The 13,103-nt window shown below is 44.5% G+C and overlaps 1 protein-coding gene across 1 annotated transcript in view; it reads right to left on the reverse strand.

Moving 5' to 3' along the window:
• Positions 1-13,103, reverse strand: part of DNER (delta/notch like EGF repeat containing) — a 312,842-nt gene that overhangs the window by 88,533 nt on the left and 211,206 nt on the right. The window contains exon 7 of the mRNA XM_027048560.2: positions 2,476-2,589. Coding sequence (XP_026904361.2) covers positions 2,476-2,589 — 114 coding nt within the window. The remainder of the gene's footprint in view (positions 1-2,475; positions 2,590-13,103) is intronic.

Raw genomic sequence — 13,103 nt, forward strand, 5'->3', positions numbered from 1 at the left:
AATGGTTCAACAGTATTGTTACTAGGAAAACAGTAACGATGAAGCAGCTAATACTGAACAGCCATTTAGCCAGGCACTGTGCTAACTACTGGACCTGCAACGTCTCATTTAATCCTCACTGTCCCTATTAAGTGGGCATTAGCATTTCCCCAATTTACAGATTAGTAAACTGAGACAGAGAGGTATGAACTCACTTGCCCATGAGACAGAGCTGGTGAGTCAGTGGTGGAAACAGGCTCCAGACCTAAGCCCCCGTCTCCCCCTCAGGATAAACAGGAAATGTCCCACCTGGGCACACAAAGCCCCGTGAAGCCATGCATACATCAGCTTCCCATCACCCACTTTCTTCCTCACCATCTTCCCTCATCGGTGATGCCCTCAACTCCGCTGCTCTCCTCCCTGTCCTCACTCAGGGTCTCCACAGGGGGGCAACACGCCCAGCTGTCTGAGACTAAACAGCTCCCTTTTGGACATCTTCAAGGCCCTGGTCCTGCTGTAATTACACATTTATCTGTGGATGCTCCACGGGAGGCCCCATCTCAGCTCCACTAGCCCTTAAGTCCCAGCGCCCAGCGTAGCGCCTGGCAAACAGGAAGTGTTCGGCCATCTTTATGCGCTAGGAAAAATGGCGGTATGAGGGAAAGTAAAACCACTGGGTCCTACTTCGAGGGCCATCCTTTATGGCTGCTGTGATTTTTGAAGTCACTGCCTCTAGGAGCCTCTGGGGTCTCATTTTAACCTTCTGGTGACAGTCAAAACTGTAAAAATAAGCAATTTGGAGTTTTCAAAGCTCTTTTGCAAGAATCCCCCCATTTGTACCCGGAACGGTTCTGGGAAGTATGCAGTCTCATTCTAGCCCACATTTAGGAGGAGCGGGTGGCGGCGGGGGGGATTCATGATTTGCTGCAGTCAATCGGCTGGTGACCCTGACGCCCACCCCTGACCACAAGCACAGGCTACAACCAGTTGGTTAGCAACCGCCTGACCCAGGGTGCAGCGAAGCCCTGAAAATCTGCAGAGCTCCATGTGTGAGGGACAATGCGTGCTGCTTGCTCAGCCCTCAACCCCTTTCAACATGCCCGTGTTTTCCATTCGCTCCAGAGACCCAAGGGGAGGGTGAAACACACTTTTCTCAAACACACTCTACTCCACTGCCATGGTAACCACATACATCGCAAGCACAAGCAACCTGGGGGCGCAGCTCCCACCCCTGCACAGGTGAGCGGAAGCTGGGGGACAGAATTCACTTCTTCACGTCGGGTCTTCAAAACACTGAGGAGGAGGAGATGCTGCAACCCTGAGCCCCTGGGTCACCTGGGAGGTTGGTGGCCTTTCAGCAAGTGCCGTGCTGAACCACTGCTGCCCTGCAGCCTCTCAGCCAGGGGCAGGGTAGGGTAATGTGGATCCCAGAGACGGTTCCAGAGTGTTCGCACTCAGACTCTACACTTCATCTCTGCAGACGATGTCCTCATACTTTATGCAGTTTGTCCGCGTACCTCTGCGGATCAGGAGCTGACATGCCAGTTTTAAAAACAAACAAACACAAAAACCTCTAGGGGCACCTGGGTGGCTCAGTCAGTTAAGAGACCGACTTCGGCTCAGGTCATGATCTCACAGTTCGTGAGTTCAAGCCCCGCGTCAGGCTCTCTGCTGACAACTCAGAGCCTGGAGACTGCTTCGGATTCTGTCTCCCTCTCTCTCTGCCCCTCCCCTGCTCACGCTCTGTCTCTCTCTCTCTGTCTCTCAAAAATAAACATTAAAATAAATAATAAATAAATAAATAAAAATAAAAGTAGCTCAAAAGATGTGACTTTCCAGATAACCTGAAGTTTCTAAGGTGTTAGAAAGTTGATTTAAAAATAAAAGCAGGTGACGGGCACCCGAGTGGCTCAGTCCATCGCGCGTCCAACTCTTGATTTTCACTCGGGTCATGACCTCCCAGGATCAGGAGATGGAGTCCCGCATCCGGCTCTGTGCTAAGAGCGCGGAGCCTGCTTGGGATTCTCGCTCTCTCTCCCTCTCTCTTTGCCCCTCCCCTGCCCACACCCTCTCCCTGCCTAAAGGAATAAACATTTTTTAAGAATAAAATAAAATAAAATAAAATAAAATAAAAGCAGGTGAACTTCATGTTGAAATATTTTCTATGTGTACTGGTATCTAGAACAAACAAAATTTTGAAAATTTAACGCATGAAATTTAGGAAAAAACTTATCACTGTGTTACATGTATTCATTTTCAAGGTGTTAAGTAAAATCACAGAAATTCCTAGATTATGTCTAATATTCAAACATAATTCTCAAGCTATTCTAGCACAGAATTTTTTAAGAAAAGACTACCTTATATTTCGCTTTATAAATGGAACAAATGGAGGAAGTTCTCTCGCACGGAGGTTTTCAGAAATTTAAAGCTGATCAAAGTAGTTTATGGGTTAAAAATGGGAAGAAAAAACAGGTATCCTCAGGCAATAATACTTACCTTCTGAACACTGGCAGGTGAATCCACTGAGACTAGAAATGCATGTTGCTGCATTTCTGCATGGGTCAAGGATACAGTAATCAATCTTGGATTGGCACAGCTCTCCAGTATAACCTGAATAAAACAAGATAGATATTTTATAAAATGCGTTATTCCAAAACCATTGCGAACTACCCCAGGAACTGATGGAGTCTAATCAGTACCCCACCCACCAAAAGCAGCAGCTTTGAGCAAAAGAGCCCCCCCACCCAGCCACTCCTCCTCGGTCTGCTTTGGTTTTGCAATGGGAAACAGTCTTAGCAGTTTAGAATCACAGTTCAAAAATCATTTACTTTGCAAAAATCTTTTACTGCAAGGAGAGACTTTCCTTCAGCCTTAGCCCTGCACTTTACTTTGAAATACGAGTCAGAACCTTCAGAAACTGAGGGTTCCCAGCTTCTTTCTGACACAGGACAAAACACAGTCTACAATGTGTTTGTAGACGAGAGGCCATCTAACTGAGAGGCCATCTAACTGAGAGGACGGCCACTTTCCCTGTGTCAGTGTCATCCCAATACCTATTTTTAAAAAGCACAAGGAAAAACGCTAGTCATTAAAATTTCTTTAATTTATATTTTACAGCTGGAAGAACTGTTCTGTGTTAATGCCATGCCCCATTCCTTCATTTTAAAGATAAAGAGATTGAGACACACACAATCTTAAGCACCTGAATATATTATTCTTGGTTTTATTTGAATCCCATCCAGCCTAGTAAATTCTCTGTGAAGCAAAACTCTGGCGGGGATATCATTGGACAGTAACATAAACACATGTGTGATACGGAAGTAAGGACTCCCATCTATGAGAATGCAACCCAAAAGCTTTAAATAAATTCCACATTAGGGGAGCCTGGGTGGCTCAGTCGGTTGAGCATCTGACTTCAGCTCAGGTCATGATCTCACAGTTTGTGGGTTTGAGTCCCATGTCGGGCTCTGTGCTGACAGCTCAGAGCCTGGAGCCTGCTTCGGATTCTGTGTCTCCCTCTCTCTCTCTGCCCCTGCCCCGCTTGAACTCTCTCTCTCTCTCTCTCTCTCTTTCTCAAAAATAAACATCAAAAAAATTTTAAGTGAATAAATTCCACATTACTTAGTAACTTTGAAAACAAAGCCCTCCAGAGAAATAAATTCATTTTAAAGTGGAAAATGGCTATGAAAGAAACTTTGAACACAAGATGTCAAACAGAAAGAGGCTCTGCCCTTAGTTCTGTTATTCGAGTGACAGAACTCTTAATAATTTGGAGATGATTCCTATCAGAAAGTTTTATGCACAGATATTTTCTACGTGATTATAATCATACTGTAGCATTTTATACCTCGCTAGGCTGTACATTAAGTATTTAAAAACTTGTCTTTCTGAATTATTAGTTTTGAAAGACTGTCATTAGCAGTTGAATCTGAGATTTGCAAAAGTAAATCGGTGATATCAGAAGAGGGATGATTCGCCTGAGCTTCAATTACCTGCAAAACGAGTATAAATTACAGATTGTGAATGTGGAGGCATTTCTGTACAACCTTACTCTCCCCTACAGGCTTGAAAACAGCTCAGGAGATTGTAGTTTATTAGCGAATGTGATAAGATGAATAAAATAATTGTATAAACTAAAAATCCAAACACCAGGACAAAAAGCTGTTTCAAAGCTGCAGAACAGAATATCTTAATGTGATAACAGTATGTTCATAGATCTTCAAATGACAGCCCTAAATTCAGAATGAGGGAGAGCAAACTGTTTTTCAGAAGAGTGCTACAAATAAGTTTCTGACTAAAAATCATAGCTAATACCTATAATAGAACACTTCTTTTTTCTCATCCTCACTGCAAACTATGAGGTCAGTAGCATAATCATGTCCGTTTCATAAATGGGGAAACTGAGAACTGGAGAGTTTAAGTGATTTTCACAATGACACACGGGGAGTCAAACTCCTGAGCCCAATCCCTTAAATGCATCATCATGCCTGAGGCAATATGCATCACATGCTCAAAAACATGTATTTAACATGAAGGGAAAATAACAGAAAATGATGTATAAGGAAATGCACAGACATAGATAGACACAGACTAAACACCATGGTTATTCTTGGGCTTACCAAAAATTTTCTTTAAATCCCTGCTTTCAACATTTCTACAACAGACTACAAAAGTACCTTCATGAAAAAGACAGCCAATTACAAATACTGGCTTCTTAGAAGCAGTGTGCTTACAGGATATAGAGTCATGAATCCTGCCATCACGAAGATCTTAAAACTGTGACCACAGAATCACACAGAATCATTAAAAATAGCCAAAAGATGTCATACATCTGTAAGGGATGTATATGTCCCTACCAGACAGAAAGAATATGAGCAAAATTCAGGATTCCATGAGCTTCGAAGTTCTTTAGAGAAAATTTTAACATTCACTTTCTTTGAACTTTTTATTTGGGAGTTTTAAACATACCTAAACGTAGAGAGACTAGTATATAAGCCTCATGTCTCTATCACCTAACTTCAACAATCACTAGCATTCTGTCCATTTAATTTCATCTAGCTCTCTCATAGTTTTATATTTTCCCTGTTGGGCTATCTTAAAGCAAATTTCATTTCACCTGTAAAGACTTCAAGATATATCCCGAACTAATGGAGATTTTTTTTTAAGATCACTTCTAATGGCCTCTTTAATGTGCGGTCCCATTTACAAACTGAATTAAACACTTTAAACTACATTTATTAATTTCAACAATTTCTTTTTAAGAACCCCATTTGTCGAATAATACACAAATCTTCCCATGCATTTAATTCACTATTATCTAACAAATCTAATAAATTAAACCTTAAGCGCTGTTAAATGCTCCAATATTTACGCATGCAAGTGTAGTAGGATTTCAACCTAAGAGGTCAATCCACATTGCAGTGTGTGGGGTGTTTGGGATTGTCCAACCAGTACTTAGTGGTGGAGATTCTAAAGTCTTGCACTGCCCGAGACGACCCAGTACAAGAAAATTTTCTTACTCAAATGCCAATAGTCCTCTCTAATGAGGAACACAGGTCAGGGACGAGTCACTACATCATTGCTTTTGGCTCTCAAGCTTTACAGCTTTCTCGCAAGGATTTTTTCAGTAGGGGAAACATGGAACTATAAATAAAAGTGTGTACTTAGACCTATAAAGTATGTATATACTGGCATGTCTACAGGTTCGATATAACTGGAAAAGAAAAACAGCAATGGAGGAGTGAGGGAGGCAGGGAAGCACAGCTGGGATGATGGGATTATGGGATTACTGAGTATCCTCAGCTGCAGGTGACCAGCTGGTCAGTTACTAGCAATAACCAGCCTGTGTGTCTGCCCAGCTGTAATTCCGGGCCTGACGCTTGTCCACACCAGGCCAGGCATGACTCTTGACGTCAAAGAAGGTAGTTCCAATTTAGTCGGAAGTCCCAGGAGCGCCATCACTGACTGCATGGAGCCAACTGGAGCCAGATCTGGGAGAGGACAAGGAACTGCGAGTGTCCTGTTGCTGGTTTCAGGGACTCTTAAACACCAGTGAGTCATTTCTTAGACCCGCAGAAAGCAGAAATCCACAGTTGTCAGACAAATCCCTGATATTAACCTATATATAATATTCTGAACTGCACATCTAAGGCATACACAAATTACCCATCCATGTCTGTTGTTTTTTCATTTGATATCATAACCAAGGTGTTAAAACTAAATGAGTGAATGGAATTTAAATTTTACAAGACCATGAAGGCTTTGCCTGGGTTCTTTCTTCCATCTTGCGGGAAGCCGGTATCTTCTCTGGGGAATAAAATAACCGTGCTGATCATGGACATTTCCTCACCCAACCAAAGCAGTGACACACATTCAGAGGACCTCGTGGAATGTTCAAGCAAAGCAATGATTGTGTCAACACAGTGGATAAGAAAGGTATTATGTGGTCATTTCGTGCATGTTGCTAACAGGAGAATTTTCTCTAACACACACACACACACTCACACACACATACACACATGCACACGCTCGCGCGCGCCCACACACACACACGCGTGCGCGCGCGCACACACACACACACACACACACAAATGGGCATTTCAGGACTTAAAGACCTAGGTCATAAGTTCCCAATGGGATATTGGTAAGGCACAAAGAAAAGCCCATGTAAAGGCCCAGCGGTATGCATGAAAGGTGTGGATGCCATTCAGACGTCCTTAAAAATGCACAACAGAGAAAATCTCCTTCATTCAGGTTTCCAATGACAAAGTCTATACCCAACTACCAAGGCAAATAGCAGTAACTGTCTCCATTCCTTTCCTTAGAACTACTGATATGGCCCCTTCTTAGCCAAACCCGAAGCATTCATGGACCCCCTTCCAAATTAGTGTTATAACCACATGGTACTTTCACGTTGTCCAGGTCGGGACATCATTGCCTCTCACCAGGACCTACAAGGCCCCTCAGCCCATCTCCTCACCCCTACTCTTGCTTTCCTACAATCCATTCTACAGTCCACGTGGGAGTAGCCGGAGAGATTTTTTTAAGACATAGCTTATATCCTGTTATTCTTAAAACCTTCCACTCGCTTTACAAAGGGCTGGGAACAAAACCCAAACACTTGACTCCACGGGTAAAAGGCACAACGTGATCCAGCCCCTGCCTCCTTCATCCCCACACATTCTCCCCATCCACCACTGCACTGTGGCCACCGTGGAGTCCAAGTGTCCCTAAAGTCACCAAGCTTCTTCTCACAGTCTTTAATGGTGTTTTCAGGCTGTGGCCTCAGGACCACACAAAGATGTGACAGAGACACAGGATACAACGAAAGCAGTTGTGGTCCTGCCCTAGAAAGAGAAGTGTGGCATGAATTTAAAACCGTCACGTAACAAAGGGACGCCTGGGTGGCCCAGTCAGGTAAGTGTCTGACTTTGGCTCAGGTCATGATTTTGCAGTTCGTGGGTTTGAGCCCCGCATGGGGTATGTGCTGACCAGCTCAGAACCTGGAGCCTGCTTCAGATTCTGTGTCTCCCTTTCTCTCTGCCTACCCCACTTGCACTCTGTCTCTCTCTTTCTCTCTCTCTCAAAAATAAATAAACATTTAAAAAAATTAAAAAAAAAACTGTCATGTAACACAAAGCTCCAGAAGAAAGCAATAAACCTAGGGAAAGGGATTACAGGAAATGCAGGGGAGTTTCATCTGTAAGAGCAGGAAGCAGAGGTGGGGGGGGGGTTAAAAATGAATTTCATAAAGGAGTAGAGGACCTAAGAGAGCACATTAAAGTCGTCTCCAGCACCAGGTAGGGAGACGTGAAATCCAGCGATGCAGGGTAGGAAGTCTGCTGCAAAGTCGAGGGGGATGACAGATAAAATCAGAACAGTTAGGTCAAGATGTCTTATGAATCCAGGGGGTTGTGTGTTGTGAAATCAACCCCATTTGGAGAGTGTGAGCCAGTGTTTACTGCCATTGGAGGCAATAAGGGAGAAGAGTGGCCTCTGTGTGTTCATCACCGACCTGAGAATTGTCCCGGATGCCCGGGTCTTGGGAGACAGGCAAAAATCTCTCTCCCGGAAACAACCTCCAACCCCTGAGTGCCTGTTCTAATTCGTTTGGGTCAAGAACTGCAATTAGCCGAGAATAACACAGCTCTCCCCTTAGCGGTCTGAGTCTTTTACCCCAGAAAGAGGAAGAACCACATACACAGATGGCGACGTGATGTCAGAGATCGAGCAAAGAATGTGTCGTGATTGGGATAATTTGGTGCATGAGAGCGTCTATCAGACTTCGATTCAATTACAATGTTCAGCTGAATAACTGATTTTTGATGCATGAATTTAAGTTGAAAGATAAGGCTAAGCCAGTATATGCTGAGAAGTTTAATGGAGCTTGAGAATCACTATGATTTATGTTTAATTCTTGCAAGGGAACAAACACAAAAGATCATTTCAGATCACCTTCCCTACGCAGGAAAGCCTAGAGTGGCCATCAGAAACCTCAGCCCTGGAGCCCCACCGCCACCTTGCACGAAGTGTTCCCTCTGAGCCTACACCCTTCCACGGCCGCCCCTGCCATTAGCCGGGTCTCTGCGCAGAAATCACCTGCTCGGACCTCAGGCCTCAAGCCCTTCTTTATTCTTCTTTTTAGCACGTACCTCTACTTGACAAGACACAAGTAGACTTGTTACCTCCCCACCCAGAAGGTGACCCATGGAAGCAGGGCTTTGTCCTGGAGTCTCCTGCTGTCCCCCACAGGGTTCCTTCATGCTCCATCAATTATGTTTATTAACCAAAAGGCCTTTCTTTGTTGGTTTTCTTTCAACAACAAATTCCCTAAGAATTGGGAGTTCGCCTTTCTCGGTAATCTCTGAATCCTCGATACTTAAACATTTCCTAGCACAAATCAATCAACTTGCTTCAAGCTTCTGCCCTAAAATCAACCCTATCTCTCAACTTAGATTTAGCCTCTCCTTCTGCAATAATACCCAGAACAGCATGGGCAAAATGTGCGACTGTTTTTTCCCTAACGCACATTAAAATAAATACATGGCTATTAAACTACGCATGTATCCTCTCAAACAGGTGCCATCTAAAATCACCTTGTGTTCTGCCACGGTCTATGCTTCCAATGCGGGGGACACCACAATGGAGCAGGTGCTCTGCTAAAGGACCCCTCCTCCCCAGCCAGACTGGGATGGATGGAAAGTTATGCTGACCCCCTTCTGAGCTTCAATCTTACTTCTCCGAGAAGCGTTCGGCACCTTCCACAGGTGCCTAAGACACGGCAAATCAACAGACCTGAAGCAGGACTCGTTGCCCTGCAACAGTCCATCCAGGTTTAATTCCCTAGGTCAGACTGATTCTCCACCAGGATGATTCTCTCTACCCTCCGACACCCGCTCCCCTCCCAGGGAACACTTGGTGATGTCCGGAGACATTGTCTATTGTTACGCCACTGGGGGGTGCTACTGACATCTAGTAGATAAGAGTCAGGATGGTGCTGAACATCCACAGTGCACAGGACAGTCCCCTACAACAAAGAATGACCCAGCCCAACGTGCCTCTCACGCCAGAGTTGAGAAACCCTGGTTTAGGTCAATGAGACCTTGATCCTTCAGACTACAAACACTTGTCTTCATCCCAATGCCTTTTATCTTCCCTTAAACAGAAACCTGTCCTTTCGAAGCAGAGATATCGAACCTTCAGCACATTTTTAGAAATCAAAATCCATTCATTGAATAAATAATGTAATAATTGGTTCCAAAATAGAAGACTATTGGAAATACCGCTCTCTCCTTTTAGGGAATCCCAGAGGTTTCATGATTTCTTTGGAGAACATTCTACTGCAACAAAGAAGATTTAAGAAAAGCTATGCCTTGGGATATATAATAAGGATGCCTTTCAAGGACATATGGGACGACTGGCAAAGCTCTCAACTCCAAATGGAGGCTTAGTGCTTTTAGAGCACCTGACCATGAGCAATGACGTTGGACGAAATAAAGCACATGTACTAAGTGAAGGCCGGCAGATGGTAAAGCAACCAGATACCTTGTAGGAAATGCATTGAACTGAATAATCCATTCAGTGGATGCATTCCCAGATTACATTTGGTCTAATGTATACTTGGAGTCTTTAATTTTATACTATTTTGTACTTAAGTAGAAAACATAACTTAAAATGTATCCATGTATAGAGAGAAAAATGGCTAAGTTTTCCTGCGAGCATCCAAATGGTTTGGAGACAACTATATCCTAACAGTATCTTTTGATCGCAAGCAACATAACCAAAAACCTGTACCCCACAGCACCCCCAAATCACTGTCTATGCTGGTTGTGCTCTTGAAATGAAGAAAAACCTTCTCAAGTTCAATGATAAATCACCAGTACGCAAAGTGGGCTAAATGAGTTAGGCTGTTAAAAAAACAAGGCCATAGATCAGTTGCTTTTCTAAACATCCTGCTTCCCTGCACAACTGTTTCTGTGCATGTTTACTTCCAGATTCCTTTACGGAAACAAAGCTATTCCTCTGTGTTGCTTTGATTCAGGGAGGCAGGATCTAATTGTTTCTTTGGAGAGCCATCCTGAAAGCTTCCAAGGTGGGAAGGTGGCGGGAGCTATTTTTAACATTCCTGGTCTCTTAATAGCTGGCTGTGCAGTCAGGCGAAGCTACTCGTTTTGTACTGAAAAGCTGATGGCAGGGAGAGAACCCACCAGCCTCGGCTCCTGCCCTCGGGGGATCAGAGCAGCTGGGCTGGGGCTGCAGAGATGCAGGGCCTAATATTAGCACCCTGAAGCAAGAAATAAATAGCAGGAATCTGTGGGCCATCTAGACATTCAACCTCAGAGGCACCCAATTTCAAAGTCAGAAGGCAGGAATTATTTAACAGAAAAAAAGTAGTGAGATCTGCTGGCAAGGGAAAAACAAACACATCTGAACAAATGCAAACATGATTTAAAAACCAAGGGCAAAGGAAGGAAGACATAGAAGGCCCATCTGTGAAAGGCAGTCAATAAAATGTAATTAAAATCGGAATATGCAATAGACAGAAAAGCATGGAAGAAAGCGGACATCCAGCAAAATCAGGAAAAATTAATCTCAAAGTTAGAAAGTAACCAGATCGAATTAGCACACATAGGTAAGAGGCACAGTGGAAAGGACAGTGGCTTGCGCAGTCAAAGGTCATGGACGACCATACAAAGCTCAGCTGAGTAGCACATCAAAGGACGGACTTTGACCTTCTCGTCCCCCTTGAGTGAAATGTGGAAAATGTCAATACATGGCTTGCAGGGTGGTTGTAATGACCGAATGAGACCCACTCTGAGCAGCATGGGTGTTACTATCAGTCTACACAGCTTGCACCGTGCCCGATTACATCGCAGATGGCTCAATGTTTTTGAACGAATGGCTAATTTACGGATTTTAACGCTGCCAGGCAATAAGCCAATATTGTTGGATCTCTCAGGTTTTAACAGGCAGTTTAGACCACAGTTCTCCAAGCGTGGTCCCGAGACCAGAGGCATCAGCATCGCCTGGGAACTCGCTACAAACGTAAGTTCACCAGCATCATCCCAGACCTACAGAATCAGAGACTCTTGGGAGGGGGTGGGGCGAGCGGAGGGCAGAATACAGGCTACCATCTGGGCCTTAAGAAGCCCTCCAGGTGATTCTGATTCAAGGTGCATGCTAAAGTCTGAGAACCACTGGTCCAGGAAACTAGCAGCAATTTTTAAAATATCAAATATTAATATTACTCATTTAAGAGTTACACATGTGACAGATTAGAAAAAGACCGAAGAGTGAAAGTCAAATATTGCATGAAAAAGCCTTTACTGACTCCACTGCGGGCACATGTTTTTCCTTTCTGTGACCGGGAGCCCCCAGGCTTGATGATCGTGCCTGTCACTGCGTTGTTTCCAGATCTGCTTTCCTATTATTTAAGAGCAGGTGTTGGGGATTCGTGTCCCCCAACCCCTACCACACAGCCAGGGACTCTGGAAGTACTCATTATAAACTAATTAATGACTACGTAGCACCATGCATCGCTATTTTTAGAATAATCTCTTTGGTTCCATTTTCCTTGAATCCAAATAAGAAACTGTGATATTGGTAGAGGCCAGACTATACGTGACACCTATAGGGTCTAATCTGGTGATTACAAAGTGAGAGAGATTTCAAGAAATTTCCTTTCATTAAGGATGTCCTGATGACTCTCCAAGAAAAACTGAAACCAAAGGGAGAAAAGTATTACATTAAGAATTTATGCCACGAGACAGACAGGTTAAGGGACTGACTTCAAGATATTTATCAGCTGAATTGTAGGTTTGTATAATAAACCAAGCTATAGGGAAGGTAGGTATTCGTTCTCTGAGAAAGAATTGTTTTTATTTATTTTAAAAAAATTTTTTTTAACATTCATTCATTTTTGAAAGGCAGAGAGAGACAGAGCGTGAATGGGGGAGGGGCAGAGAGAGAGGGAGACACAGAAACAGAAGCAGGCTCCAGGCTCTGAGCTGTCAGCACAGAGCCCAACATGGGGCTCGAACTCACGGACCGTGAGATCATGACCTGAGACGAAGTCGGCTGCTTAACCGACTGAGCCACTCAGGCGCCCCGAGAAAGAATTTTTGATGAGTGAAAATTCACAGCTGGGGAATCTGAGACACGTTCAGAGGAGTGAAGACGCGTTCCCACGAAGCAAACACACAGCATGAGCCAAAGTAGGGTCACGGTACCAAACAGGCACTCTCGGACGCACTGGCTGAGGCCCCGGGGAGGACGATGGGGCTGCGGCCTCAAACCCACACGCTGCGGAGCTGGGGTACCAAAGCAGCATCCGTGAAGGTTTCTGATTGGAGGGCAGACGTGGGGAAGGCATGTCGGAGACCGGTCGCTTCCTGTTCTCACCCACTTCAATTTAGGGGGAGGGCTTAACTCTCGTCCCTTCCTCGGGCATAGGCACTGTGGGTGGGCAAAACGGGGGCGGGGTGGGGGGGCACGGGCCCAGCCTCTGGGGAGACAACAAGGAGAACAAAAGCGCCCATCCGCTGAACTTGTACTAGCACTGAGAGGCTCAAAGAGGTGCCCTTGGCGCATCCCCCATTCTGTGGCCGTGCGTAGATGTGTGCATG

This window comes from Acinonyx jubatus, chromosome C1, assembly GCF_027475565.1.
Source record: "Acinonyx jubatus isolate Ajub_Pintada_27869175 chromosome C1, VMU_Ajub_asm_v1.0, whole genome shotgun sequence".
NCBI lineage: Eukaryota > Metazoa > Chordata > Mammalia > Carnivora > Felidae > Acinonyx > Acinonyx jubatus.